This window comes from Pelodiscus sinensis, chromosome 16, assembly GCF_049634645.1.
Source record: "Pelodiscus sinensis isolate JC-2024 chromosome 16, ASM4963464v1, whole genome shotgun sequence".
Classification (NCBI taxonomy): domain Eukaryota; kingdom Metazoa; phylum Chordata; order Testudines; family Trionychidae; genus Pelodiscus; species Pelodiscus sinensis.
In genome coordinates this window covers 10,780,156-10,806,419 of record NC_134726.1, presented here as the reverse complement: position 1 = coordinate 10,806,419, position 26,264 = coordinate 10,780,156, and the positions used below count along the sequence as shown (strand labels likewise).

Genomic DNA, 26,264 nt, shown 5'->3' with positions numbered 1-26,264 from the left:
CATCTCTCCTTGGCTGCAGCAGGTCACCTGGCCAGTGGCCTATCCCTGTGTTCCCTGCTGGTAGCCCTTAGGTATCAGTCACGATTCTTGAGGTGTGTCCTTGACCTATTGAGGGCTGTTGTTCCATGGAGACTTGGTCATTAGCATGTCCATAGGCTGAGCTTCTTTGACCATTGCTCAGCCACATACAGAGAAACATTCGGTATCCACACAAAGTACATGCTTATAACTTCACACACAGACATTATACAATCACATGAATAGCATATATAGAATCAGTGTAAGATAAGCTTTCATTTGACACCTTGCATGACCCCCTTTGTACCAACTTTTTGGGGCAAATGCCCCCCCCACCCGGACGGGTGCAACAGTGATCTGGCTGCTCCCCTAAAATCCAGTCACGTGACATGTGGTAGCCCTGAATCTCTGGACAGGGCTTATTAAGCAGCTGCATGGCCGTGTTACCGCACAGATTAGAGGGAACCTTGCTCAGCAGTGAGCTAAAGTGATGTCAGCTATCGGTTGCTGTGAACAGTAACAAAGTCTGTTGATGTTAAACTATGATTCTGTGAAGTTGCCATCCCATTGCTATGCTGTCTGAACATGCCCAAAGATGGACTAAGCATCCCTTTGGGGTTTTATAACGTGTTTTAGACTCTCTCTCTCCCTGCTCCATGAAATATCTTGGCTGAGTCATAGGTTGAATTTTAAAAGCTGGTTCCCCCCAGCACTGTCTCTGTGGGGGGCCGGGGAGGTAGAGTCACAGCAGGAAATGGCACGAGCGGACACTGAAGCAGTCTCCCATCACGCCGGTTCTGCTGTGATTCTGCGGGGCTCTTTAAAGGCTCAGGTGCCACAGGGAGCATGGGACCAGCGGGGGCGCTCCTTGCAGGGCTTCTGCTTTTGAAATGTACAAGAACCCTGCCAGGGCGGGAGCTCCTGGGGAGCCTGGAGCTTCCCACAAACAGAGGCTGCTTTGGTATCTCGCAGTAGGGATGTTAAATTGTGAGTAATTGACTAATTGAATAGTCGATGCATTTTTCATCAACTATTTGATTAGTCCTTAGGGTGCCTTCCCCTTTGGAGTGAGGCAACACCCTTAGAGCTGTTGCTACATTTCAAAGGCGAAAGTGTCACATGGAACCCGGGTCAGCTGGGTCTTTCCCACTGACCCCGGGCTCTGTGCGGCGCTGCCACTTTGAAACACCGCGTGCAGTCCGGGGCCAGTTGGGGTGTCCCCAGGCTGCATGTGGTATTTCAAAGTGGCAGCGCTGCGTGGAGCCTGGGATCAGCTGTGGACTCAAAAGTGCTGCTGCTTTGAAATGAATGTCGTTTTGACTGGGTTCCCTGCGTCGTTTCAAAGCAGCAGCCCCACATGGAGCCCGGAGTCAGCAGGGGAGTCTCCAGCTGATCCTGGTCTCCGTGGGGTGCTGCCACTTTGAAATGTTGCGAGGAGCCTGATGCCGGGCTCCTGTGATGTTTCAAAGTAGCAGCGCCAGCGGGGGGTCCCCAGTTGACCCTGGGCTCCATGTAAAATGCATCGACTATTTGATTGGTCAGTGACTCGCAATTTAACATCCCTACTGTGAGATGCAAGAGCGGCCTCTGTCCTTCTGAATTTCGGGGTCCCCGGGACCTGCCGCCCCACGCTGCTGTCTCAGATATAGAGGCAGCAGCACAGGTTGGCAGTGGGCTCCCCAGGAGTGGGACCGGGAGAGCACTGGCTGTGGCCCCGCCCCCAGGGGCCATTTCAGTAACTGATAAGAATATTTGCGGCTACACAAAAAACTACGTTACTAAAAATCACGTTCTCTAACATCCCTACTTAAATCAGTGTCACAAAGTATGCAAGATTTGTAGATCATAGAAGCATGGAAACTAGCTATATAGGGTAACTCTCTGCCATGCAGGATTGTTCCTTCTGACATATTTTGATCATGTTGAAAGTGCTTGTACTAAAAGGACCTTGTCTTCATCCCTGAAGGGTAAACTAGAGCCTTGTTGATATTCTTAGCAACTGTGAGACTGTAACATTCCATATTTAGACAATTTTTTAATAAGTGCCCCTCATTGCTTCATGTACTGACCTTCCTAAAATAGTGCAATGTAAGATACTCAACATCATCACAGTGCATTGTGATGGGAAGTGAGAGTTGATAGACAGTATAAAACTTAATATATGTTTTAAGCATAGAAACTTCTCAATTCTATGCTTAGTCTGCGACATTTTCTAGTTTAGTATTTTGGCTGAGATTTTCAAATTCTCCCCAAAAGACTTAAATACAGAATTCAATTTAAATGTAAAATTAAAGGCAGTTGGTGTCTGCCAGGGCTGATCCCCACTCTGGTACTCCAAGTGCAGAAGGTGGGAGCACGCAAGAGACCGTAAATACCTTGCCTCTCTAGCCTCTGCTTACAAAACTTCCCAGAGTCACAGATTCACTGATTTTTGGGGGTTGCTGCCACCACCAAGTGAAAAAAGGAAAACCTCTTTCTTCTTGAACCCAGGAGGGAACACTTGGACTTCTTCCAGAGGGGTACCCCCAAGCTGCTTTACCACAAGAGAGCTTAAAAAACCCAGAGATAAAACAAAACATCAGTCTTTGGTATCTGACCTCTTAGTCTCATGCATTCATAACACAGACAGACACAAGAATGAATTCGCTGCCTTAAAAAAGGGGATTTTATTAACAAAACAAACAGCTATCCTCGATAAAGCTTACTTGGTTGCTAGGTGTTACAGAGCAACTGAGTAAAACAAATTAAAATGCAGAGAACATCTCTGGGTTTGCTCTTAGATAGTGAATGGGGGAGGGAAGGCACAGAGTCACACAGAGGAGTTTAACCAATCAGGCAAACCAAAGAAAAATGCCCTGATCAGGACTAAATTCACCTTTTCCCTCTACTCACGATCCGTGCTGCTCCGTACTTCAATGCCCAGTTCACTGCCATGTCCACTATTTCCTATAGGCATGGTCATTCTGATTACTGCATCTGCTCCCTCCCGCCCTTCACACAAAGGAAGAGCAGACAAGAAGTATCTGTATCTTAATTCAGATTTCAGCGCTGTATCCTATTGGTTCTTCTGGCCTTCTGCCCACACTCGTGCTAGGTACCTGAGTTTAACCCTTTAGTCACCAAGTGCTGGCCAGCACTCCTCCTATCCATCACAGTGTCCAAAGCCCTTAAGTAGCGTTGACAAACTCAGCCTTATTTTCAAATATTCATCGGTACATAGGAGCAAGAGGTTTTCCTGTTTTATCTTCCTATCAGTCCCTCTCTGAGATTGTGGCTCTCCTGTCAGCCAGTAGCATGTACCTCTGTACTACCACATGGAGACAGACACCCCTCTCCCTTGGCCTGGGGAGGTTGTTTTGGTGGCTCACCCCTAAAGCCTGCCCTAGAGCCCACCTGCCGTGGCTGTTGGGAGGCCAGGGGGAGTGGTCTTCCCCTGCCTCCCCCCATCCAGGCAGGTGAAGGATCCAGGGCTCCCACAGCGACCCAGGCTCCCTGGACAGCTCTTACCATGGCCCAGCTCCTGCTTCTAACCTGGCCAGGCCCCCACAAGCCCATACACTAATCTGGCACTGGATGTGCTGCTGCATTGGGTTGACAGAGCAGCCTGGAGCCATGGGAGGGAAAGGTCAGTTGGCTCAGAGTGTGTGGAATTGGGGCTGCATTGAATGTGGAGCTGGTATTACAGCAGGATGGAAACCTTAACATAGGTCCTCCGGGAAAGCTTTTCTGCTTTCAGGTTACTTTCCCACTGCTCGTGCAGTTTTACACCGAGGCCCCGTTGGCTGCTGTGCTCTGTGCTGGTCTGTCTGGAGTGGTATTTCTGTGGGAAAGAGGAGCGGCTCTGCAGCTGTTTTTTAACTCATGTTAGGGAAACATGTAGCGAGAGCTGGCTAGAAAATCATTAATCACTTGGGCTCCCACAGCCTTCAAGAGTGCACTGCTGGGGCTGAGCTGTAAGCCCAGCTGCCTGCTGTGTTTGCTTTGTTAGCCACAGGCAGCTGGAGGGGGTGGGGGGCTACAACAGTTAGAAGCAGTCAGTGAAAGCGAGGAGGGTCAGTCACCTTTACAGTTCTGTATGACTGACCCTGCTACTGGGAACTAGGAGCATGCAGGAGAGGCAGTCTTTGCAGGCGGGCTCTGCTTGGATCACATAAACATCTACCAAGTGATGAGCTGACTATGCAGTTTGAGTGCACTTGGTTGGTGGGCCTGTGTACCAAGCTTGGTTGGTGGGCCTGTGTACCAAGCTTAACACTACTGTTATTCACAGCTATAAGGTAAAAGGGGGCAAGTATTGTGCTAGAGGATACAGAAGATGGCTCAACATTCGGCTCCCTGGGGCCCACATTTAGAATTTTTGCATAGCATGAAGCTTTAGAGAACTCTAAGGCGTTTGAGACTCTCTTGTACAGTGGTCCCCAACGTTTCGTGGCTGCCGAGCGCCAGGGGCGGGGCCAGCCCAGATGTTTTGGTGGGCGCACATAAATGCCCCAGCAGGCACCATGGCACCCGCGGGCACCTCGTTGGAGACCACAGCTCTTGTATATTCATTTCAGTGTCCGGTCTGTTCCCCTAGAGAAAAATGGGAATGAAGGTTGAGAGTATATCACAGTAACCTAAAGTAATCGTCACAAGGATATTGTAATTCTCCCAAAGTCCAGGAGTTAAGATGATGTTTAAAAGAAATCCAAGGCAGTTAAGCTAAGAACTACACAATTTAGGGAAATCTTTAATTGTAGCCCGCAGTGATCTCATGGAATAACCATGCAGTTATGACTGAGGCATTGATTGATCTGATTCAGCCTTAGTGCTTTCACATGTCTCTTTCTTCTCAGGGTGTCATGGCACTCTGACTGGCATCTCTGCAAAAAGGTGTCTTGAAAGCCAGGTGTGGAGAAGGTGGGAAATACCTGTATTTATGGACAAATAGCTGTGACTCAGTTTCCCACCTCACTTGGGTTAATTTCTTTCCTGGGACAGTCACATAAGCAGTCCTTACCTTTGACGCTGGTGTGGATCAATGTTCAAGACTCATCAGCATCTTCATGGCAAGTGTAGCTCTTGGAGATACAGTGGAAGACGGTGACTAGATATTAACTTCTAATGAGTGGTGGTGATCAGCAAAACTGCAATTTGAAACCGAGAAACAGGTATCTGCTCACTGTACTGAGAACCTGGCTGCCAAGTGCCACCTAGCCCCAGTTGAGTACTGGATGCTCTGGGCTACATGCAGGGTGTACTGCTCACATAGATATCTGTGTAAGCTCTGCTTTTCTATTTGAATCTAGAGATCCTACCCTAGTGCGTTCGGGTGACTAATAACCGCTGGCTTGTTTTCAGACAGATGCTCTGGGTTGCTGCAAAACTTCTGCTGCTTGTGTGGGTCCCAAAGAGTCACCAATGAGAGCATAGAAACTTTTGACCCCACAGGAAGAACCACAGCAGGAAATGGAGTCTCTCCATAGGGCTCTCCCTTTCTTAAAGTGGGGGTCCAGAAAGAGTGTATATAGGTCAGAGGGCTGGGTTGCCGTGTGGGTCCATAGACAGGAGTTGAATGTGAAAGAAAAGTGCAGGTTATGGAGCTGATGACACTACCAAGCAATAGGCAGAGCCTTGTGGTGAGACAAAATTTGCATCCACATCCGTATCCAAAATGAGCTGGGGCTGTCCACATCCATTTCTGCTTTTGAAATGTACAAGAACCCTGCCAGGGCGGGAGCTCCTGGGGAGCCTGGAGCTTCCCGCAAACAGAGGCTGCTTTGGTATCTCGCAGTAGGGATGTTAAATTGTGAGTAATTTAACTGTGAGTAAAGCAGATATCCACAAATTTTCAGGGCTCTGTGTACAAAATTTGAATCTGAATCTGCAAAAATGAGCCACAGATATCTGCATCCGTCTGTGGGTACCTGCGGCTATAAAGCGGATATTCACTGATTTGCAAGACTTTAGCAATAGAAGAGGCAGTGCAAGTAAAGATAGAACCTCTGTAGTCTGGCACCCTGAGGACCTGACCAGCGTCCCTCTAAGCTGCGCGGCAGCACACCTTAATCAGCCCTGCCCAATCAGAGGCTCAGGGCTCAGTGCATAGAGCTGTCTGACTGGGCAGGGCTGATGAATCACCTGTGAAGCTGAGCTGCCACACACCTTAGAGCAGTGGTCCCCAATCTTTTTAAGCATGAGATCACTTTTTGAATTTAAGCACAATCCAGGATCTACCACAAACCCAAATACCCTGGCCCCGTCTCCTTCCCACCCCCTCTCTGAGGCCCTGCCCCTGCTCACTCCGTCCTCCCTCCCCCATCCTCACTCACTTTTATCAGGCTGGGGGCAAGGGTTTGGGGTGCAGGAGGGGTTCAGGACTGGGGGCAGGGTTTGGAATGCGAGCTACAGCTGGGCACTGCTTACCACAGGGGGCTAAGGCAGGCTCACCCCTATCTTGACCATGCACCACTCCCAAAGCAGCCAGCAAACTCTCTCCATCCCTGCCCCCCTCTGTTCTTTGGAGATGGGTACAGGGTGGAGGGAGGGACACGCTGACATCAGCACTCCCCCTTGTGCTTGTGACCTGTACAGCAAGCAGGAGGCTCCCAGGGGTGAGGGGCACCTCCAAGGCAGAGGGCAGGAGCAGCACGGCAGTGCTGAGAGGGGAAGTTTAAGTGCCAGCACTTGATAGCCTCCTGGCCAAACCTCTCAGGATCACCTGTCAGAGGTTCCAAGATCTACCAGTAGATCCCGATCTACTGGTTGGTGACCACTGCCTTAGAGGGAACACCGGTCCTGAGCCATGCCGAATTAGAGAATTTGCCATACGACGGGAGGTCAGTATTATCTAGCACCATTACCAACACTTCCACTGCTTACTGGGCTCTTAGAAGACATTTAGGGCTAAATTGGAGCTAAATAACAGCACAAAACACTGAGCCAGAACTGGTGGCTGTAAACACACTTTATAGGACCACTGGACACTTGACCACACCCATGAAAAGTGGACATTTGACTTAACTCAGATCATGCCAGACCACGGATGTTGCCAAAGCAGAGATTGCTGGATTAGAGAGCTTCAGCCTGTACTTATTCTTCCAGTCCCAGAATACATTCACCTAGAGCCTGTCCTCTTTTTTCCCATTAACAGCATTGAAGGAGAGTACGTTCCAGTGGCTGGCGATGAAGTCACCTACAAGATGTGCACTATCCCACCTAAGAATGAGAAGCTGCAGGCTGTAGACGTCATCATTACTCATCTAGCACCTGGAACAAAACATGAGACCTGGTCAGGCCATGTTCTCAGTTCCTAAGGTATCCAGCATGATGCTGTACCATTGAACACACTGCGCAACTGACTTTCACGTTGACAAATGACTATTTTATATATTGAGCGGGTTAGGTTGGCATTGGCCAAATTACCATTTTTACAATAGGCATGATACTTAAAAACAGTATACAAACTCTAAGGGAAAAAATAGCGTAAGGAAGTTTCCACAAGTTTATTTATTAAAAAGAGAAAGAAAAACTAGCCGGGCTTGTCTGCTTTTGTGACCTGAAGGATAGTAGATGCCCAAAGATGTTAGGAACTTGAAAACAGGTCAGCATGATAGCTGTTCTATCAAAAAGGCAGCACTGAGGAACTCCACTTCGAGGCCCAGTATCTACCTGTAACATATTGCTCCCTTGAGCTAAATTGCTGTAAATGTGCAGACTGCTCAGGCTTACTGCTAGCAAGGTTCTCAGTAAATGTACTTGAGAGAGCAAGTTTCCTTGCTTCAATTTGTTTTCTTCACAAGCTAAATAACAAGCACACTCAAGAAAGGTGTAATCTAACTGTTATCAGTTTTGACAGCACCTTCTTAGTAACTGTCAGGTGGAAGGGTTGGAAATTAGCTATGTGCAGGAGTGTGGAATTGTTAGCTTTATGAAATGTGGGTTGTTTATGAATTTACTTTGTGTGCCTTGATGGGTGATTAGCAACAGATTTACAGGGCAGTAGTTACAAAAGTAGGTTGCTTCACTCTAAGCAGTAGCAAAGCAGCAGAGGTGGGAGTGGTTCACAGCCTCTGATGGTGCCTGAATTTAATGAAATCTTTACGCTGCCTTGATTTTTTTCATATATGCATGCTTGAGAAAGTAGTTCGTAACTGCCATAGTTCATTAGCATTTATACATTCACTTTGCTTGTTCTGCCATGGTCAGATCACTGTATATAAAATGTTGTGCAAGTTAGTTCGTTAGCTTGAGTTATAAAGCCTTATAGTGAATGCTTGCAGTCATGTTTTCCTGCAACACTTGCTCTGCATTGAATATTGCTACCACCACCACCTAGAATCTCTGCTTCTGTCTCTGTAGGCTTTCAGGCAAACTACTGTAACTATATTCATTTCTGCACCAGCTCTGATACTGCTTGTCCTTCCTAAGTTTTCCAAATGAAGAGTTGTCCCCCCCCAGTTGGAGTGACACTTGCATCTCTTAGCTACATGGAATTTGCCTGTTCCCTAAAGCAGTACTTGAGCTGATGTGGAAAGCATGATGACGCTATTTCACAGAAAAAGGTGAAATGTCCCAACCAATTCTAATCTTCCGTGATTACAGGAACAGAAATGTGAAGGTTAATAATTACTGTGATTTTTTGTTTTACTTTTAATTATTGTACTAAATCACTTGTAAATGTAAAACCTCTATTATGGGTTTAGTAAGCTGTAGTTTATTAATATTCCCTGCTTCCTTTACAATAAAAATGTATTTAATAACTGTTGTTTGATATCTTCAGCATGCACACTCACTACCTAGTCTGTATTTAACATTAGTATGAATTAAAAGTAGAGGATATGGATGGGTGTGGGCCTGGGGCGGGTGAAGTTGTTTGCAAATATCACTTCTGTGCAATATCAGATTATTTGTTAGAAAATGAGTGACTTTACAGTTTCCCAGCTGGTAAGAACATTAGTTAATTCTAGCAGTTGTGTAAGTTGACTGATCTGTGTTGTCTTTTATAGAAGACATTAGGTTTTAAGTAAACTCTGTTTTTTTAAATCCAGGTGTTTATTTGATAATCACAAAGCTTGTTTATTTTGAGCAGTGTAATCATGACCAATGAGACTTTTTCAGCCTGCAAGTCTAATGGGATGCACCCATCTCCCCATGCCTCACCCTCCTCCCAGCTCCAACTACACAGAATCAGCAGTAGGGGTCAGAAGAAAACTTATCACTAAGGTAGGTGTAACACCTTTAAGATCCAGCACACAAAAACACGTATAATCAGCTTGTGTTTGTGGCATCGCCACATTGGTGATTATAAACCTGCTGCTTGCTACCTTTTTGGAACAGTGTATGTGAATTTCAGCCCTGTGTAGAGGTCAGGATATCCTGCTGGTCCTTTACTGGCTCTCTGCCCAGCCCTTTGACAGCATGTGAATGGTTACAGTTGTACCATTTTAAAGGATCAGTATCAATAGCCTACATTACTCTGAATGAACTGTCAGTTTTAAGAAAGTGGTATAACTAGTTTCTTATTTTGGATGTCCAGCAGCACAAATTCACCCTGCTGTGAACACAGATGTCAGTGTTTGCAAGAGAGAACTGGTCCAGTTGTTAGATAGTAGGTCACTTTTTAAACAGTTCTAGAACAGCTTGGCAATGAATTGTGCCCTACTAATAAAATATTATCTGTGCCTGATGAGTGAAGTTAACTGTTTGTGACCACAGGAGCTGTGGGGTCCTAATGAACCAAAGTTCATCTTTTATTGCATTAGATCAGATTTCCTCTAATCTTTGTTCAGGTTTGCATTCCTGTCCCAGGATTTCCTGTACTAGTTCCAATGGGAAGGGAAGGTTTTGAAAACTCTGGCACCTCTAGAATTCTGCAGGGACTTGCCAAAGTCTGGAGCCAGCTATGAGGAAACCAGGGGCTCTCTTGTTCCACCTCCTATGCAAGTCTTAGAGGAGAAGGGGAAGGTTATTCAGAACAAGAACTCACTTCATACTTAAGATCAGTATAAATTTACTGTGAAATCCCTGCAAGTCTAATGGGATGCACCCATCTCCCCATGCCTCACCCTCCTCCCAGCTCCAACTACACAGAATCAGCAGTAGGGGTCAGAAGAAAACTATGCCACAGAGGTCTGGTGTCTTCAGGTACTTTGCATTCATGGTTTGTAATTTATTTCATCAGAAGATGAAGTTGTGAGGGAATTTCTCCGCAATCATGGAAGGATCGCTGCAGTTTTTCTGTCAGGTGTCTATTGTAATGGATCTGCATCCCTTTGCATGAGGAACAACACTTGTACCATACACTCAGGGCTTGCCTCGACTACAGCTGGGATTGATGCTGTAGCTACCAAATCCACCAGGGGTCAATTTAGCAGGTCTAGTGAAGACTTACACATTGACTACACATGAGATGAATAAGGGGAGTTCACAGGAGCTTCTCCTGTCAATGGAATGTGGTGTGAACCCTGCAGTCAGTAGATCTAAGCTACATTGACTTGAATTATATTCATAGTGTAACTCAAATTGTGTAACTCAGATTGACTTTTCAATGTAGCATTGAGCTGCCCTTAGAGAGGGAATCCACCATCTGTTTCCTTCCCCCCCATAGCAGCTGCCCCAAGTAAGCACCCCACATATAAAGCCTCTGGTCCCAGCCTAGAGCCCCCTCCATCATCCTCCTGGACCCCACATCAAAATCCTGAGCCTACTCCTGCACCCTAACTCCTGGCTAGACCCCACACCTCTACCCCAACTTCCTGCTCTGAGCCCACTCCCAAATTCCAAACCCATTGGTACCTGCCTGGAACCCCCTTGTGCACCATAAACAACTGTTCTCCAGCTCCATCCCATAGCCTGCACCTGCAGCCAGAGCCCTCATTCCCCCACACCCGAGCCCCCTCCCACATTCCAAATCCCTCAGCTCCTCCCCCACCACAGCTCATCCGCAGAATGAATTTTATGTGCACATCATCTCCCTATTGGTGCACATATCAACATTCATTCTGCACATGGACATAGAAATTAGAGGGAGCACTGACTGCAAACATCCCTAGTCTGCTATTGGCTGGCTTGTTCTCTGCCTCAAAATTTCTCAGTCAGAAAATTCAATAGCTAATGATCTGCCAGAAGCTTAACTTTCAAAGGGACCATCACACCTTCATGGGTGCCCAGAAGGCCAGGGGTGGCACAGAATGGAGCACTTGATGCTTTCCTGTGGCTGGCATTGGCCACTGTTGGAAGGCAAGATACCAGGCTAGATGAACTTGTAGTCTGACTCTATAGCTGATTTGCAAGCCACTTTCAATGCCTGAGAACTTTGCCAGAATTGGTACCTGACCAGCCTCCCCGCACACAGAGCAAAGCTTGGCACAGAGGGCAGGGTCCAAACAGGAAATAATATAAAAGCACTCCTCAGAGTGGAGTGCTATAAAATAAGGGCAGGATCTTCTGCTTACATAGTAATCGGCTAGCAATTTGTCTGAAATGTTTCATAAGTCAGAATCTCTGGTTGCCCCACTGGAGGATACAAGCACATGCTCTCAGCTGCCTGTTTGCCACCTTTATTAACAGTTGAGTCTTGGTTTTCCCTTTATTTAGTTATTCAGATTTTATTTCAGCCCAGTTGTTGTTTGCTATTTGTCCAGTAGCAGAAGACCCTCTGGTTTAATCCCTGCCAAAGTTGTCCATTGGTAGGAGAAAAACACCTCAGCTGTGTCTACATATTAGCATCCTTTTTCCAGAAAAAGGATGCTAATGAGACAAGTCAGAATTGCAAATGCTGCAGGGGATTTAAATATTCCCCGCGGCATTTGCATGAACATGGCTGCCGCTTTTTCCCGGCTTGGGGCTTTGCCAGAGAAAAGCGCCAGTCTAGACGGGATCTTTCGGAAAATAAAACCTTTTCCAGAAGAGCCCTTATTCCCCTTAAAATCAGGAATAAGGGCTCTTCCGGAAAAGGCTTTATTTTCCGAAAGATCCCGTCTAGACTGGCGCTTATCTCTGGCAAAGCCCCGAGCCGGGAAAAAGCGGCAGCCATGTCCATGCAAATGCCGCGGGGAATATTTAAATCCCCCGTGGCATTTGCAATTCTGACTTATTAGCATTCCTTTTCCAGAAAAGGGTGCCAATGTAGACACAGCCCTTGAGCATTTCAATAACCTCATTGGCTTTACCATATCCCATCAAAGCATAGGGCCATACAGGCTTTAAAAGCAGGTCTCAGACAGCTGTCTCAAGCACCTGCTAATGGAATGTTCACTAGTCCCAACAATATAATCAAGATGGCTGTCCTTGCAGGTGCTCCAATACCCACCCTCTGCTTTGGAACATCCTTGATTGTCTACTGCAGAGAAGGAACCAGAGGTAGTTGGCTTCCTAGTCACAGCACTAAGCTTTGCATAGCTATTTGATGAAAGAAATTAGACTAAGGCTGAACTAACCACACCTGTGGGGCATCGTAGCAAATTGACTATTTTAGTGGCATCAGGTATGCCACTGTTAGCTGTTCTTTCTGGAAACTGTTTGGCTACATCTACACTGGCATGTTTTCCGTTAAAAGCATTTTCGGAAAAGCACGTCTAGATTGGCAGGATGCTTTTTGCGGAAAAGCGTCCGTGGCCAATCTAGATGCTGTTTTCCACAAAAAAGCCCCGATCGCCATTTTCACAATCGGGGCTTTTTTGCAGAAAACACTACTGTGCTGTTTACACTGGCCCTTTTGCGCATAAGTCTTTCAGAAAAAGACTTTTGCCCAAACGTGAGCAGCATAGTATTTCCGGAAAATCACTGACGATCTTACATGAGATCGTCAGTGCTTTTCTGGAAATTCAAGCTGCCAGTGTAGACAGCTGGCAAGTTTTTCCGCAAAATCAGATGATTTTGCAGAAAAACTTGCCAGTCTAGACACAGCCTTTATGTACAGGCTTATTTGTGTACCTCAGACAAAATTCAGTTTAGAATGGTAATTTCTCAGTAAGTTGAAGACTTCAGCTCACAGTAACATTTGTATACCAGGTTTGCCAACTTCTCATTTTTGTATGAAACATAAATGGAAACAGAATTTGTTTAAAATCTTCAATATGCTATTTTCTTTGGTTCTTAAATGAACAGCTGGCTATTAAGGGAAATGATAGGAGCAAAGCAGAATGTTTGCCTCTAATTTATGTTCTGCTCTCTAGTTAATGCTTCAACTTATTAAATATACCAGGGCTGGAGAACCTAAGACCAGGGGGCAAGATGAAGCCCCTGGCTTGTCTAGATCCTGTCCCTGAAGCTCAGGGCTCCCCTCAGCATTAGGGAGCCATACTGGGGAGGATTTTTTGTTTGTTTTTTTTTCCTCACTGTGCAGCCCCTGACTGATTTCTGTCCATCAGTGGTCCCCAACCAAAAAAAGGTTCTCTGCCCCTGAAATATACAAAGCCCTCTCTCTCCGTCCAAATTAGTTTGCAGGGAATTATTACTGTACTGGCAAGTTAATTATCCCATACTGTCTCCATCTTTGTAAGAAAAACACAGTAAAGGGTGAGATTTTAAAGGTAATTCACACAGTACCTTTCTGTTCTTTATGCACATGATGGTTTGTCTTATTTAAATCACGCATCTAAACAGCAGTAATTTTGTTGGAGGTCTTAAAGGACAATGGGAACAGTGTTTGATCCAAACAAAGCATTCGGAGGAATTGGATGCAAGTGCAGTAAGCAAAACAGCTCAACTGAGAAGTAAGAAATGATTTAGTCATGGGATTACAAGAAGAAAATTGAACTGCTTGGTTTTCCAATCTTTCAGGTAAACCAAAAAGACTAAAAAAAACCCAAACCTCCAGCCCATCCCCAAATATAAACATACATAACTTAATATTCTGTCCCCCCCGGCACTCTCATGCAAGTCACTTTAAGGAACTTCCCTCAAACAAAGTCACTTTAGTCTGTGTCTGGTTCCAGTATTTCCAATGTTAAAATGCCCATTTCTTAATTACCATCTTAGCCTCAAAGATCCAATTTCATTAGGTAAGAAAAACACCTTTGATGTAGAAAGATTATTTGAAGGTGACAAGTCTTGCTTCCTGTTTTTTACTACCTCCATTTTAAAGCACATTGTCTTAATGGTGTCATTTCCTCCTTTAGAGAATCCAGTAAATCTAAAACCAAAACAAACATTGCTAAGACAATGACATTTTAATTTCAACCTATGAGGAGTTAATCAGGTAGTGTTAATCTGATCGAAAAATTTTAGTTGTAGGAGTTAATTAATTATGTTCCCTGATGTACCATTTTAGAGAAAAAACAGTAGCCTAGTTAGATCACATTCATTTTTAAAACATGAGTACATAACTAAATTAAACCTGTCTGGAAATACAAAAGAGTTGTTCCTAACTATCAAATATAGCAACATTTGTTTAACATTCCAGTCTATGACATAATTATTAGGATGTCTTCTGTTCAGGAACCATTACAAACACACACCACTGAAAAGAACAGATATTTCATATTTGAAAGGCTTGGTATTTCTTCTTGACTGTATCTGAACCCAGTGTTTGGCTGCTATCATATCCTAAAGGAAAACAAAGTTATTTAAAAAACAGCTCTTCACAGATTCTTCTTGTGTCTTCTGGTGATGTGACACTGTGGCCTACTGTTCGGGAGTCTGTGTAGATTTCATAATCATTTCCACCCTGTGGACAAGAGGGACAAAGTAAGCAAGCTACCTTCATTGTATACACAATATAAGCGAGCATGCACGTGTAGACATTAAGGAAATTGTGTGTGCTGTGAAAAGGGTGGATGTGAATGGTTTCCAAACTCAAAAAGAGCAACAATCCATTAAAAAGGTTGCTGGAGTGTCAGATGGTGCAGCACATATCACAGGCTTAACCAGCATGTGAATTAATTACTGCTGCATTAACCTGACACTTGTAACTCACCTAACCATGTATAAAATAGCAAAATACTAAGCCACTGGACCAGTGTGCTCAGACCTGGTTTGCATAGCAATGACTAGAGCAGGATTTGTCAACCTATGGGTTGGGACCCAAATATGGGTTGCCATTACATTTCAAAAGGGTCACCAAGTGTGTTTCCCCAGGTGGCTCTGCCTCCCCTCCGCCTCTCGTTTTTGAATTGCCTTGGGTCACCAAGTCTTCCAGATAGGGACCCATTTTGACAATTCAGGAAAAGGTAGGGAACCACTGGACTAGACAGAGTACTAGACTGACTCCGTACACTTACTTGTCAAGATGCTCAGAGTTTGAGCAAGATGCTTGTCAAGATGCTTTTGTTTTCTTAGAAAAATCTCTCTAGTCTACTATTTAACAAATTCAGTCTTTTTAAAAAATGGTGATAATTAAATATATACTAAAGTCATTTTTAAAAAGCTGGAGCTAAACAGTACAAACCTTTAGGCCAGGGCTAATGCTCCGGAGTTTTGTCAATATAGCAGCATTGGTCAGATGTCTGCCAACATACCTGCAAAATCTCTCCCATAGCACAGCTGAACAGTTCAGTACCAGTACATTTGGAAGGGAGTTTGTTTCATGCACAGAGTCCTTGAGATGTTGAAACTGCACAGCATACACTGTTATGAGCCACTGAATTAGGCTGGTACAATGGTTTTCAGAATTTGTGTACTGGTGACCCCTTTCACTCCTGAGTGTGTCATTCTCCCCTCCTTAGAATTTAGGTTATAAGGCAGGAGCCCAGGCCGAACTCACTTTGTGTGTAACATGCCAGAGGCCCTTTCAGCTAGCAAATTTTTATTATTTTAAACTGAATAGGTTAGAGCTGATTTCTCATACAGCTTGTGTAGAGGTAGGGAAAGAGATTTTATTGTGTCAAACAAGGGATCTCAAACTCTGGCCAGAGCAGTTGCACAATCTGGCCCAGGAGTACTGCAGAGAAACGGGGACGTTCCTGTCCCCCAAGCCTCCCCACTTTGACACCACCCTGCCCTCTTCCCACATGGCACCCCATCTCCTGAAAGATGCAGTCTTGGGGATTACAAGCTGGACAGGGGGCTGGCACAGGATGACAGCAGCGTAGCCACTCCCCCACATTTCCCTTTAATAAGTACTGTTATGAGCTGGAGGAAACTTTATTACATAACTGTAAACATAAGTCCCCACCTAAGACAAAAGGTGGGAGAACCTGCTCCACAGCACAGTTTTTGTTGGAGGGGAGGGTGGGAGAGATGACACCAAATGAGGACAGAGAGAAGGGCAAGAAAGCCAAGCAGCAGACTGTGGCCCCGGAATAAACCAGAGCATGTGTTTTGGATCTGCTGTTGGCCAGAACTGCTTGGGAGCTGTAAATTAAGAAACTGTTCCTCTTGTTCTTCTGCATTTAGAAAGAGGATTTTTTACAGCATTGCAAATAAACAAGATGGCACCACACAAGATACCATCCATTTCTGCTTGCAGCCAGAACATCCTTAGGGCTCTGGACTTTGATCCCATAGTGAAGAATGAGGAGGTTCAATCAAGTTATTCCCAGTTTATAGACACATGAAATCACAATCAGAGTGAGATGTTTGAAGAGACGATGACACCTTCTAGATGCACTGTATTCCTTTGAGAAGAGGGGAAACTGCTCACACTCTATAGAGGCAAATTGCTTGCTATGCTGTGCCTGCCTAATACTACATAAGGCATATTAAGAGAGGGAAATGTGTTTGACAAAAGGTTAGAGCCACAGTGTGGATTCTGTCTCCAATGTGACCGATTAAGAAGTCCTGCTTCTGGAGCTTTCTAAATGTATATGCAGAAATAGTGAAGTACTCACGGGCATGGTCTTGTCTCCAAAGAAATAGATAGTCTTGTATCCATCCTTGCCAGCAATTCCTAAGCAGTATCTCTTATCCCAGCCATGTGGAAATACATCAAAGCTTATCTGTCCCCCTAAATGGAAGGTAAACAAGAAGCAAATGTTATGGGGAAGGAAGGAAGGAAAAAAAAGGGGGGGGGGAGAATTACTTTTGTGAAGGAAGGATGCCCCAGAACTCCTCTGAAGCCAAGCCTCAGACAAAACTACAGTAAAATGAAGATAAGGCTGAGAACAGATTAATACTTCAGTGTAACATGCACTTCAGGAACGTACAATTATTAACAAACAAAATGTTCTATACTCAGGACATTCAGATTTTCATTTAAATTTCAAAGAAATTCAAACTTGTTTAGTGCACCCAAACAAACTAAACCCTGTAGCAACAGGGTGTAAGACCTCAGGATTTGCTTAAGCATGACAGTGTTCGTAGTCCCACATTACACTGATTTTTAAAAAGGGTTAGATTTCTTCCTGATCATAGTATCATGCAGTTCCACTAGGACCAATTTCAATTCTGATCTCTCAAAAAAATTAAAAATAAATGTTTCAAGTGGCTATGTTTGAGTGATAGCAGATCGTGCCACACCCTTGCTCTAGAGGCAGAAGGGGTAGCAGGTAGGGATGTTAAAATGTAAATCATGTAACCTCTGAACATTTCAGCAGTTACACATGGGAAAGGGAGGCAGCTACCCAGAGCTAGTGTGTGTGAGGTCCAGCTTCCTGCATGTCCCGCCAGCCACCCCATGCTGCTGCCTTTGTATCAGAAGCAGCAGCACAAGGGGGCTGGCAGGAGTCAGTACACGTGAGGAGATGACCTAAAAGTCCACTCACCTGCACATCAGCCCCGGGAAGGGTTGGAGACAAACTCTGAATGTATACTGGCTCCTGACCATCTCCAGAAATGTAATACATTTGGACAGGAAATATTTTTGTCTAAAACTTTAAACTAGTTCTAATCACTAAAGCACCATTAGCATTTATAACGCCATACTGTCCTTTACAAGAAGGTTCCTTTACACCATTCTGGCAATGTGAAGGCCCCTTACAATTGTTACACCATTTCTGTACTCCCGGGGGAACTCCTTACGAACAATGGAAACATTCACGGCTACATTCAGCTCTGCCTGAGGGAACAGAGCCTGCTCTAGGCCTGTCTCTTCAGAAGCACTCCAAGCCCTGTGCTTCCATGCAGAGCCTACCACAATAAGAAGACAGAGTGTCTCTTTCTAACAAGCACAATTGTCCAGCTCCTCCCTTCCCTGCTGATGTATGTCTCCATCAGCTGCTCTGTGTGTCCAAAGTGACTTGCGTGCACTGCCAGTGAAGAAGCACACGACTGCTCTTGTGGCTTCCCTGTCAGATGTTTTTTTGTGTGGAAGCAAAGAAATCTGCAGGAACTATGAAGTCTGTGCAAATGCAGTGCTGCAGAATGCAACCAGCAGAAAATGAATGTAAATTAAGTTTTTGTGTATTAATAATAACCCTCAGATCATCACCCTAGGCTCGGAACAAATTCATTTTGAATGAAGCCCACAACAGAATCCTCATCACCTCTCCAAAAACAATGACTATTTTCATGGATATCACACACCGGGGATCGTAAGACCCTCAATATGGCTGTTTTTGCTTGAGAACTTCTAGATATACAATGAAACTCGTTCACTGAGTTAATCCCTGAGCACTGGAAGGAAGCTACATTACTCAGTGCAGACCAGTGCATACAAGCCAACTCCTGGGAAAAGATGTTCTCAAATACAAGAAAGTTTTTCAGGTAAGAATTTCAATAATTGAGAAACAAATCCATTTGAATAGCCTGTTTGGAAAGCCCAAGATCAGCTCTTACTTCTTTTCTCGATGTTCCAATGGAATAGACAGCATTGTGGGTGAGTTCTTGGTTTTTTGAGTAGGACTGTGTTTACATAGCAAGACTTCATACATTTTGAAATATACAAAAATGAAGAAATCTGTCTTTTTAAGATCATGATCTTATAAAATAAAGATCTTTGCTCTATTATGGTTAACTTAGAGTTGATGCTTTTATTCTAAACCTATATTTTTCAGGAGATTTTTAATAATATCAAGCTTAAACATGGATTGAAATTTGACACACTGTCTCAAAGGGGAGAATTTTCATGATATTTTGAAAATGTTCTGCTCTAAGTGGACATCATCAAGGACTGATCATGGCAGCCCTGTCATATTCATGTGGCCCCAGATGTTTACCAGTGCCAGAGACAGAGACAGACAACAATTTGTTCTTTCTACTGTGAAAGAGGGGAAAAAAACCCGGAGAATTTGCCTAGACTTTTTCAGTAGGAAAAAACAGAAAAGACAAGTCTAGAAAGAGACATCCCTACTGTATAGAATTATTGTGCATCTTGAGTCTCCTGTTGAATTTCCTTTCTGACTCACTCCTCCCCCTCCCCCTCTCCCCACAATACAATCACTTAAATTAAAAGCCAAGGCTAGTAATGGAAGCAGTATTAATGCAGTAGATATTTCTAATGTACGTGGTGGGCTGAAGAAACATCTCTAATTAGTAAGAAATGTATAAGACATTTACAAGTCAAGCAAACTCATGTGTATGAGTGACATCAGAAAATAATGAACTAATGAAAAGAGATGCAGTTTTCCTTTTGTTATGGTGTCTTATACCTCACTGTAGCTAATGAAAGCCTTAAAGAGTCTTCTTGTACAAAATGGCAGTAGCCACCCCCACCCTGACAACTGAGTCATGCAACATGAAGAATTTGGCAAGAGGGTATGATTTTTTAAAATGAAATCCTATTTTTTAAAAAAATGTGATACCTATAGAAAATGTGAGGCCTTTTCCTGCAAATTCTCTTTGTAAATCAGCTACAAATTTCTCTCTTATATGTTCCCTCTGTTAAAAACAAAAACAAAGATGCATCAGTTAAGTGATATGTTTAATAATCAGTAGCAGAAAACGCAATATTAACCAGGGAACTGTGGTTCTAGCTAGCTTCTTCCAAAGTCCATGTATGCACTACTGAGCTAAGTTCTGTGCAGCATATACCTGTGTAGTCTGAAGTCTGAGACACTATAGGAAAAAAAAATCAAGATTTTAAAATTCCCAGTCTTATACTATAGGCACAAAAATCTCTCTGCTTTGGTACATGTAACTACATTTTAAAGAAGGCTAATGCTGAGTAGTTTAAGCCTCAAGTATATGTTTAATTTAAAAAGTATTCGAAAAGGTAATGAGAGAGCACTTCCATTCATTTTCAAAGACCACAAAAGCAAATACAATGATTGAAACTATAAAGAACTCAAAATATACCGACAGATGAGGGCTTTGGAGAGATTGATACAGGATGGGAAAGAAAGGCGATTTGTAAATGCCTCACAATAGCATTGTGCTAGAGCATCAGACAGAGAAAGTAAAAAAGCAGATAGCTTATTTTATATTTCCTGCAGTTTGAACAATGAAACTCAACCAACAGCAGGGAGAAAGGTGTTAAGTGCTGGAAGGGGAGTTTTTGAAAATAGAATTTGATCCTGGCAGTGTCCCCTAGAACAGTGAGAAGTAAGAGATGTAAACCATTTAAAAACTGACTCACTTTATCAAGTTCATAGAACTCAATTCGCTCTTCCTGGCTGCAGCTTCTCCCAATAGGGGACACATTCAGCATCCCATTTCGGAATTCAATAAAAGTACCCCTGAAAACAAGAGTCACCTGTCACTGCTGAAAATGGACACAAGTCCACATATATCCAACAGACACTCAGTTATGATCCCATTGCTGACGCTTGATTAAAAGAAGTTTTGGAGCTCTCAGGAGCAGAGCAAAAAATGGCATTATGTGATGAAAACAGTATAGACATTGCATCTACCCACTGTATTAGTTATAGCTGAGGAAAACACAAGCATGCTTTTCAAACTGCCCAAATAGAAACTGGCTTAGGATGTCAGAATATCCTGCACATTGCTGATAAGTGCTCATGACCTTGTGGATCAGATGCTCAGCCCCTATTCCTTTGTGAATGTAGCCAGAATGGGATTTGATTTCCCTGGCCTGGAGCCCAGCCCAGTTAGCCATCTCTACATTACCCATGCTGTTCTGTGGTATAGAAGACACTCCCAGTGAAAAGGATGCATAGCTAACACACCCTTTTACTCTACCAGTTATTTGCTGGCTAATGGATCAGCCCCTCCTGAGGCTCTGGTGGGTCATATCCAAAAGCCTCCTTAGGACAGTTCTTAGCCAACCCTGATACTGGGGAGCTGCAAGGGTAGCTTTTACACCTTTTACTCCAAGGCTTCGTCTTCACTGCGAGTTCTTCCAGCAGAAAGTATGCTAATGAGGGACTCATTAGTATAAGCCACAATCGTATTAGCATATTTTCTGCTGTTTCTTTTTGCGCAAAAAGGAACCGCAGAAAATATGCTAATGAGATTGCAACTTATGCTAATGAGCCCCTCATTAGCATACTTTCTGCCAGAAGAACTCGCAGTGAAGATGTAGCCAAACTTTATGGACCAAAGGATCAAGCTCAGTGTCTCTAGCCTCTGTATTCCCAAGTACTGTGCAGGGTAATTCATTTCAAATTTTAGAAGACAACCTTGCAACTTTCATTTATAAAAGCAACAATGCCTTTCAATTCCAACTGCTTCAAGAAAATGTTTTACACCAAATGTAATCTGCACTTCATAAGGAATAAAAATAAGAGGTATCCCAATGAGCACCCAATGTTCTGTCCATCTAGATTTTTATATTACAATTTGTTTTATGGAGAATAAACAATTCCCTGTTGAGCAACGTTGCATAATCTTTACCCATGATCCTTCACTTGCTCCAATAGTGGAGCTTGTCTTTTTCTGTATGGGATTGCTGAACAATAGCATACATCTCTCTCAATTATACAGTATGTACTCAAACACAATCCATTCATTTGTAACATGACTGGACAGTGTCTTCCCTACTGAAGATCAATACCCCAAAGCAGGAATACTCTCTTCCCTAAGTTATGCATGCACATATACCTACCTTTTCTTTGGCAGTTTAATCTTCGCAATGTAACTCAGACAGTAGTTGATTAGATCTTGGAGCAAGTCCTCACCCAGATGACTCTGAATGCTCTAAACATACAAAAAGACATATCAACTATAGATCCAGAATTCTGAAAGTAACTTATTGACAATACAGGTTTTAGATTCTCGTGTATAGCAGATGCCAGAAAACCAGGTCTTAAGTACGTGGTTCTCAGTGTATGTGCAGTACTGGTACTGTAGGCTCCCGTTCTCTACCTTAATTATAAAATGCTATGCTGCACAACTGACCACTTCTCACGAATGTTCCCTCTAATCCATGTGTGGAATAATTTTTGTTTTTTGTACTACCAATAGAAACACATGTTACCGACTGTGGGCACTTTGAGCGATCTGCACTCAGCTTACACGAACACTATCTCTCAGTATAACATGCTCCTCCATGCCCCTACTTCACACTGTGGGTTAGAAAATGCATGCTGAAATGGAAAGGAGTAGATAGGGGCTAGTACAGCTTAATTAAGTGCGGGAAACAGTTGCCAAATAAGTTGGGAACCGGTACCTTAAGATATGGGTCAGGTCCTGAGCTATTTTATTTTCCATTCTCCAATAGCTAAATTGAGGCACTGAAGATTATCACAATATTAGATTTAATCACCAGTATTTTCTCAGCCTCTTAAATTATTTCTAGCAGCTTATAAAAATACTCTACTCAATCAAGGCCACCCTATGTGCTAGCTCCTAAGCAGCAGTGGGGGTACATTCCACTGGTGGTCAAGGAAAGGAGATGGCTTTAAGCCACCCTTTCCACTTCCCAAGTCTCAGGCCTGTGAAGGACCAGCTATAATTTAGAGTAGCCTCAAAGGTGTTCTAAATGAGGCCCAATTGTTATAGAAATTCCATGAGTGGGCATCACTAGAGGTCTCCAGCCATGACCCCCATGCCAGAGAGTAGGAAAGATGTCACTCAGGAATTTTACGTGCTGGAAAAATTCTCTAGTCAAATCTACCAGGTTTTGAGCAGGGCAAACCAGGAGGTCTGAGGTAAGGATCTGGCTCTACATCTTGCGTCAATCTATAGATTTAAGAGAGGAGATGGACTGTCAATTGTACAAATAAAATTCTATATATAAAGCAATAATTTCAGACTATTAAATGATCACTGCAGCTGCAAAACAAGACAGGCAATTCTCCATGCAGAATTATGAGAATAAAAATCTTGTTTGAAAGATTTTAGCCTTACAATAATCAATTAGTTTATAAGATCTATTAAACATACCTGCTTGCACAACAACACCCCATCTTTGTATGAGACTAGACCATTTTCTGGAAAGATGTAGTCAAACTTTTCAACAACTAAAAACACAAACAAAAAATGCTGCAGTTTATATCTTGTCTTTCCTTCATTGTATGCAAACCTTTTCAGTACTAAATACATCAAAATATAATAATTTTAGAATAATAATAATTTTAGAATATTAAGCAGAAGCTATACACTTGTAATGTCTGATGAAAAACTTAAAGGACCTAATTCTGCAATTTCTATTTGTTCCTCCTTCTGAAGCCACTGGGATCTTACACCATGAGAATAGCAAGTAGTTAAGTTACATACATTTAGCATGAAGGATCTGACTCTATCCTTAGCACATTTAGTTGTGCTTTACTATTGTAAACCAGGGGTGGGCAAACTCAGGTGGAGGGGCGAGGGAAGTGCTGAAGTCAGGCTGTCTCCCTGCCCCTGTACCTTGTCTCTGCAGAGCAGGGGTAGAATAACACACTCAATCAGCAGAGCTGCTCCATTCTAAAGCGTGATTCAGAGGAGAGCAGAAGGGGGAAGAGAGACAAGACAGATTTCCTTAAAGAGACAGAGCGTGGCTGCTCAGAAATTTAGCGAGCACACATGCTCTGTGTCACTGTCACACACACCCAGTCTGTGCCACAATCTGTCACACAGTCTCTCTCACACAAAATGTCTCTTTCTGTAGCCCCACCTCAACCCCTTCCACCCAAGACTCCACCGCTTCCAGGGGCCCCTGGAACCAGCCTATCACCACATACCAAAATTTATGAAGTGCCCCTCCTGAAAAAATTATTGCCGACCCCTGTTGTAAATTGCCATGGATCCAGTCACCATTGCAAAACCTTGGAACAACAATCTGGACATAAAAATCAATAAGAGGACAAAGAAAAGTTTACTATTTGAGGGAGATTATTTTAATGCAATTCTACTTGATAAAAATGTGTGTGTTTTAAACTGAATTACAGGATCAAGTCTCCTTTGAAATATGTAAGTAGAATTAGGAGACAAAAATATGGTTCCAAAATGATAAATCCAAATGGCTTCTTCTGTGCCACGGACTATGTTTCAATAGGAAAATGTACAATAGGGATGTAAGTGACTAGTTGACTACCTGATAAGCATAGGCTTATCAGGTAGTCGAGTCACGACTTGCTCCTCTTCCCTTGCTGCCTCTGCAGCAAGGGAAGGAGGGAAACAGGAGCCAGTGCTGAAGAGAGGCAGAGGCACAGCAGGGGAAACAGCAGAGTCCCTTCCTGCGGGTCCCGACTGCTGTGCCTCTCCCTTTGAAATGTTCAAGGGCTATGGGTGGCTCTTGCACATTTCAAAGGGACAGGTGCAGCACTCGGGACCCCACATGAGCGGGGACTGATTCGGTCTTTGTTCGCACAGGTTCTCCACTGCACCTCTGCCTTTGAAATGCAACAGGTTAGCAAGTGCCCCCCCTTACAGGCTAATCGATGGAAATTATATCCACTACCTGATTAGCTGATTAATCGGAATGTTACATTCCTAATGTACAATACTACTATTTATTGTTCTACAAGTTGTATAATACGTCTACTGAAACTAAAACTCAGCCTTGGGATTCAAGTAAAAAAAAAACCACTATAGGATCAGTTGTGGCATATTCTAAATATTCTGCTTCAAGAAAAGCTGTGAAATCACATCCTTATTTGAACATCTGCAATAATTGTAATACTGCTGGAGATGATTTGGGGGTATCTGGCTCTTGCTAACTAAAAATCAGATGACTTCGGAAGGCCATTTCCAGGCCAAGTAAAACCATGATTATATAAAATGTTTGTCAGTATATATTGGGAATGCATAATTGTGAATTATGAAAGGCAATTAATACTGATCTTTCACATTAAAAACCTTACACAGAGTTAAAAAAGGGAAAGAACCAGATCTCAAAGGCACTATTTAATAAAAATCAGCTCTTGCGTGGATGAGCACATTAGATAAACTATGTAATGAGATACAAACAACTCCATTTTATAAAGATTGTTAAAATATATCTTAACTAACATTTCATGAAATCGGCGTAATATAGTAAAATCAGAGAAACATATTCAGAATAAGGAAGTTTGCATTTAATGAAAAATGACGTGACCAACTCTGGGAGAAAGGGATTGTATTTACCCATCAGAACTTCCTCATAAGGAATTCGTTTCAACTTGGATTGCTACATCTTTTTTTTTCTTACCATCATCTCCCAGCTGCTCTTGAATTTTTTCAAAGTCTGAACCACCTACAACTCCAACTTTCACCTTCTTTCGTAGCTTCTGCAGAAATTCTGCCATTTCTGCTGTGATTTTCTAGATTAAATAAACAGTTTATATTTTAAGGTAGTTAACTACTTTTACCATGAGTACCAGTTGAATTAAAATACAGTGCAGTGGGAGAAAGGTCACTGAGAACTAAACTCTGCAGGGTTTTAAGAAGCGATATAAGAAAAATTTTAAAAATGTCTATGAGAAAATATTCCCGGAAGGCAAAATCCCTTAAACAACAAGGAAGTCACTATAGCCTCCGGCTCGCTAATGGAGTGTTCTCCCTACTGCTAAACGTTAAAAACCCGCAGTGGCTTGTGATGAGCCTTCGGGGACAAGCCCCCCACGGAGCCAGCCCCTCCCCACCCGGAGCCCAGGGGCATCAGTAAGTCGGCGCAACGCCCGTGCGCGAGGGAGCGGCTCGCGCAGATCACGCAGGTTAACAGGTGGCAACGCTGCTCCTTGAGCCCGAGAACCAGGGAAGTTCCAGGTCCCCCCCAAACGCCAGCAACAGGCTCCGCCCCCAGCTCCCTCAACGGCCAGCGGGCACCCCCTGCACGCGACCGGCCGCAGCTCCCCAGAGCCCCTGCGTGGGGACACAGCCCGGCGGCTTCGCGGGGCTCTCTGCTCTCCGTGCCCGGCGGCCGGGCAGCAACCGCCCGCTCTGGCAGCCCAGGGTCCCTCCCGCCGCAACGCGCTCCACCCGCTCGCCCCCGGCCCTGGGCCCACCTGCCGGGGCGCGGTCAGGGTCCCGTCCACGTCGAAGAGGCAGAGGACGCTGCTGCCCGGCGCCGCCATGCTGCGGATGAATGAGAGGGCGCCTCACTCTCTTCCGGGTCTGCGCGACCCAGCCGCGGGGGATGCCGGGAG

At 43.9% G+C, this 26,264-nt stretch overlaps 2 protein-coding genes across 4 annotated transcripts in view; one reads left to right on the top strand and one right to left on the bottom strand.

Moving 5' to 3' along the window:
- Positions 1-8,759, top strand: part of CARHSP1 (calcium regulated heat stable protein 1) — a 51,253-nt gene extending 42,494 nt beyond the window's left edge. For all 3 annotated transcript variants that reach the window (XM_075899279.1, XM_075899280.1, XM_075899281.1), the window contains exon 4: positions 7,151-8,759. In XM_075899279.1, the coding sequence (XP_075755394.1) occupies positions 7,151-7,313 (163 nt within the window). In that variant the 3' untranslated portion in view covers positions 7,314-8,759. The remainder of the gene's footprint in view (positions 1-7,150) is intronic.
- A 5,393-nt stretch (positions 8,760-14,152) lies between these two features.
- PMM2 (phosphomannomutase 2) lies at positions 14,153-26,262 on the bottom strand. Its single transcript, XM_075899276.1, has 8 exons — positions 26,124-26,262; positions 25,328-25,439; positions 23,101-23,177; positions 21,821-21,912; positions 20,393-20,492; positions 19,620-19,695; positions 16,770-16,885; positions 14,153-14,668 (listed from the first exon to the last, which is right to left on the bottom strand). Exons 1-8 carry the CDS (start codon positions 26,190-26,192, stop codon positions 14,564-14,566), a joined length of 747 nt encoding a protein of 248 aa, XP_075755391.1. The 5' UTR covers positions 26,193-26,262; the 3' UTR covers positions 14,153-14,563.
- Between the last annotated feature and the right edge of the window lie 2 nt (positions 26,263-26,264).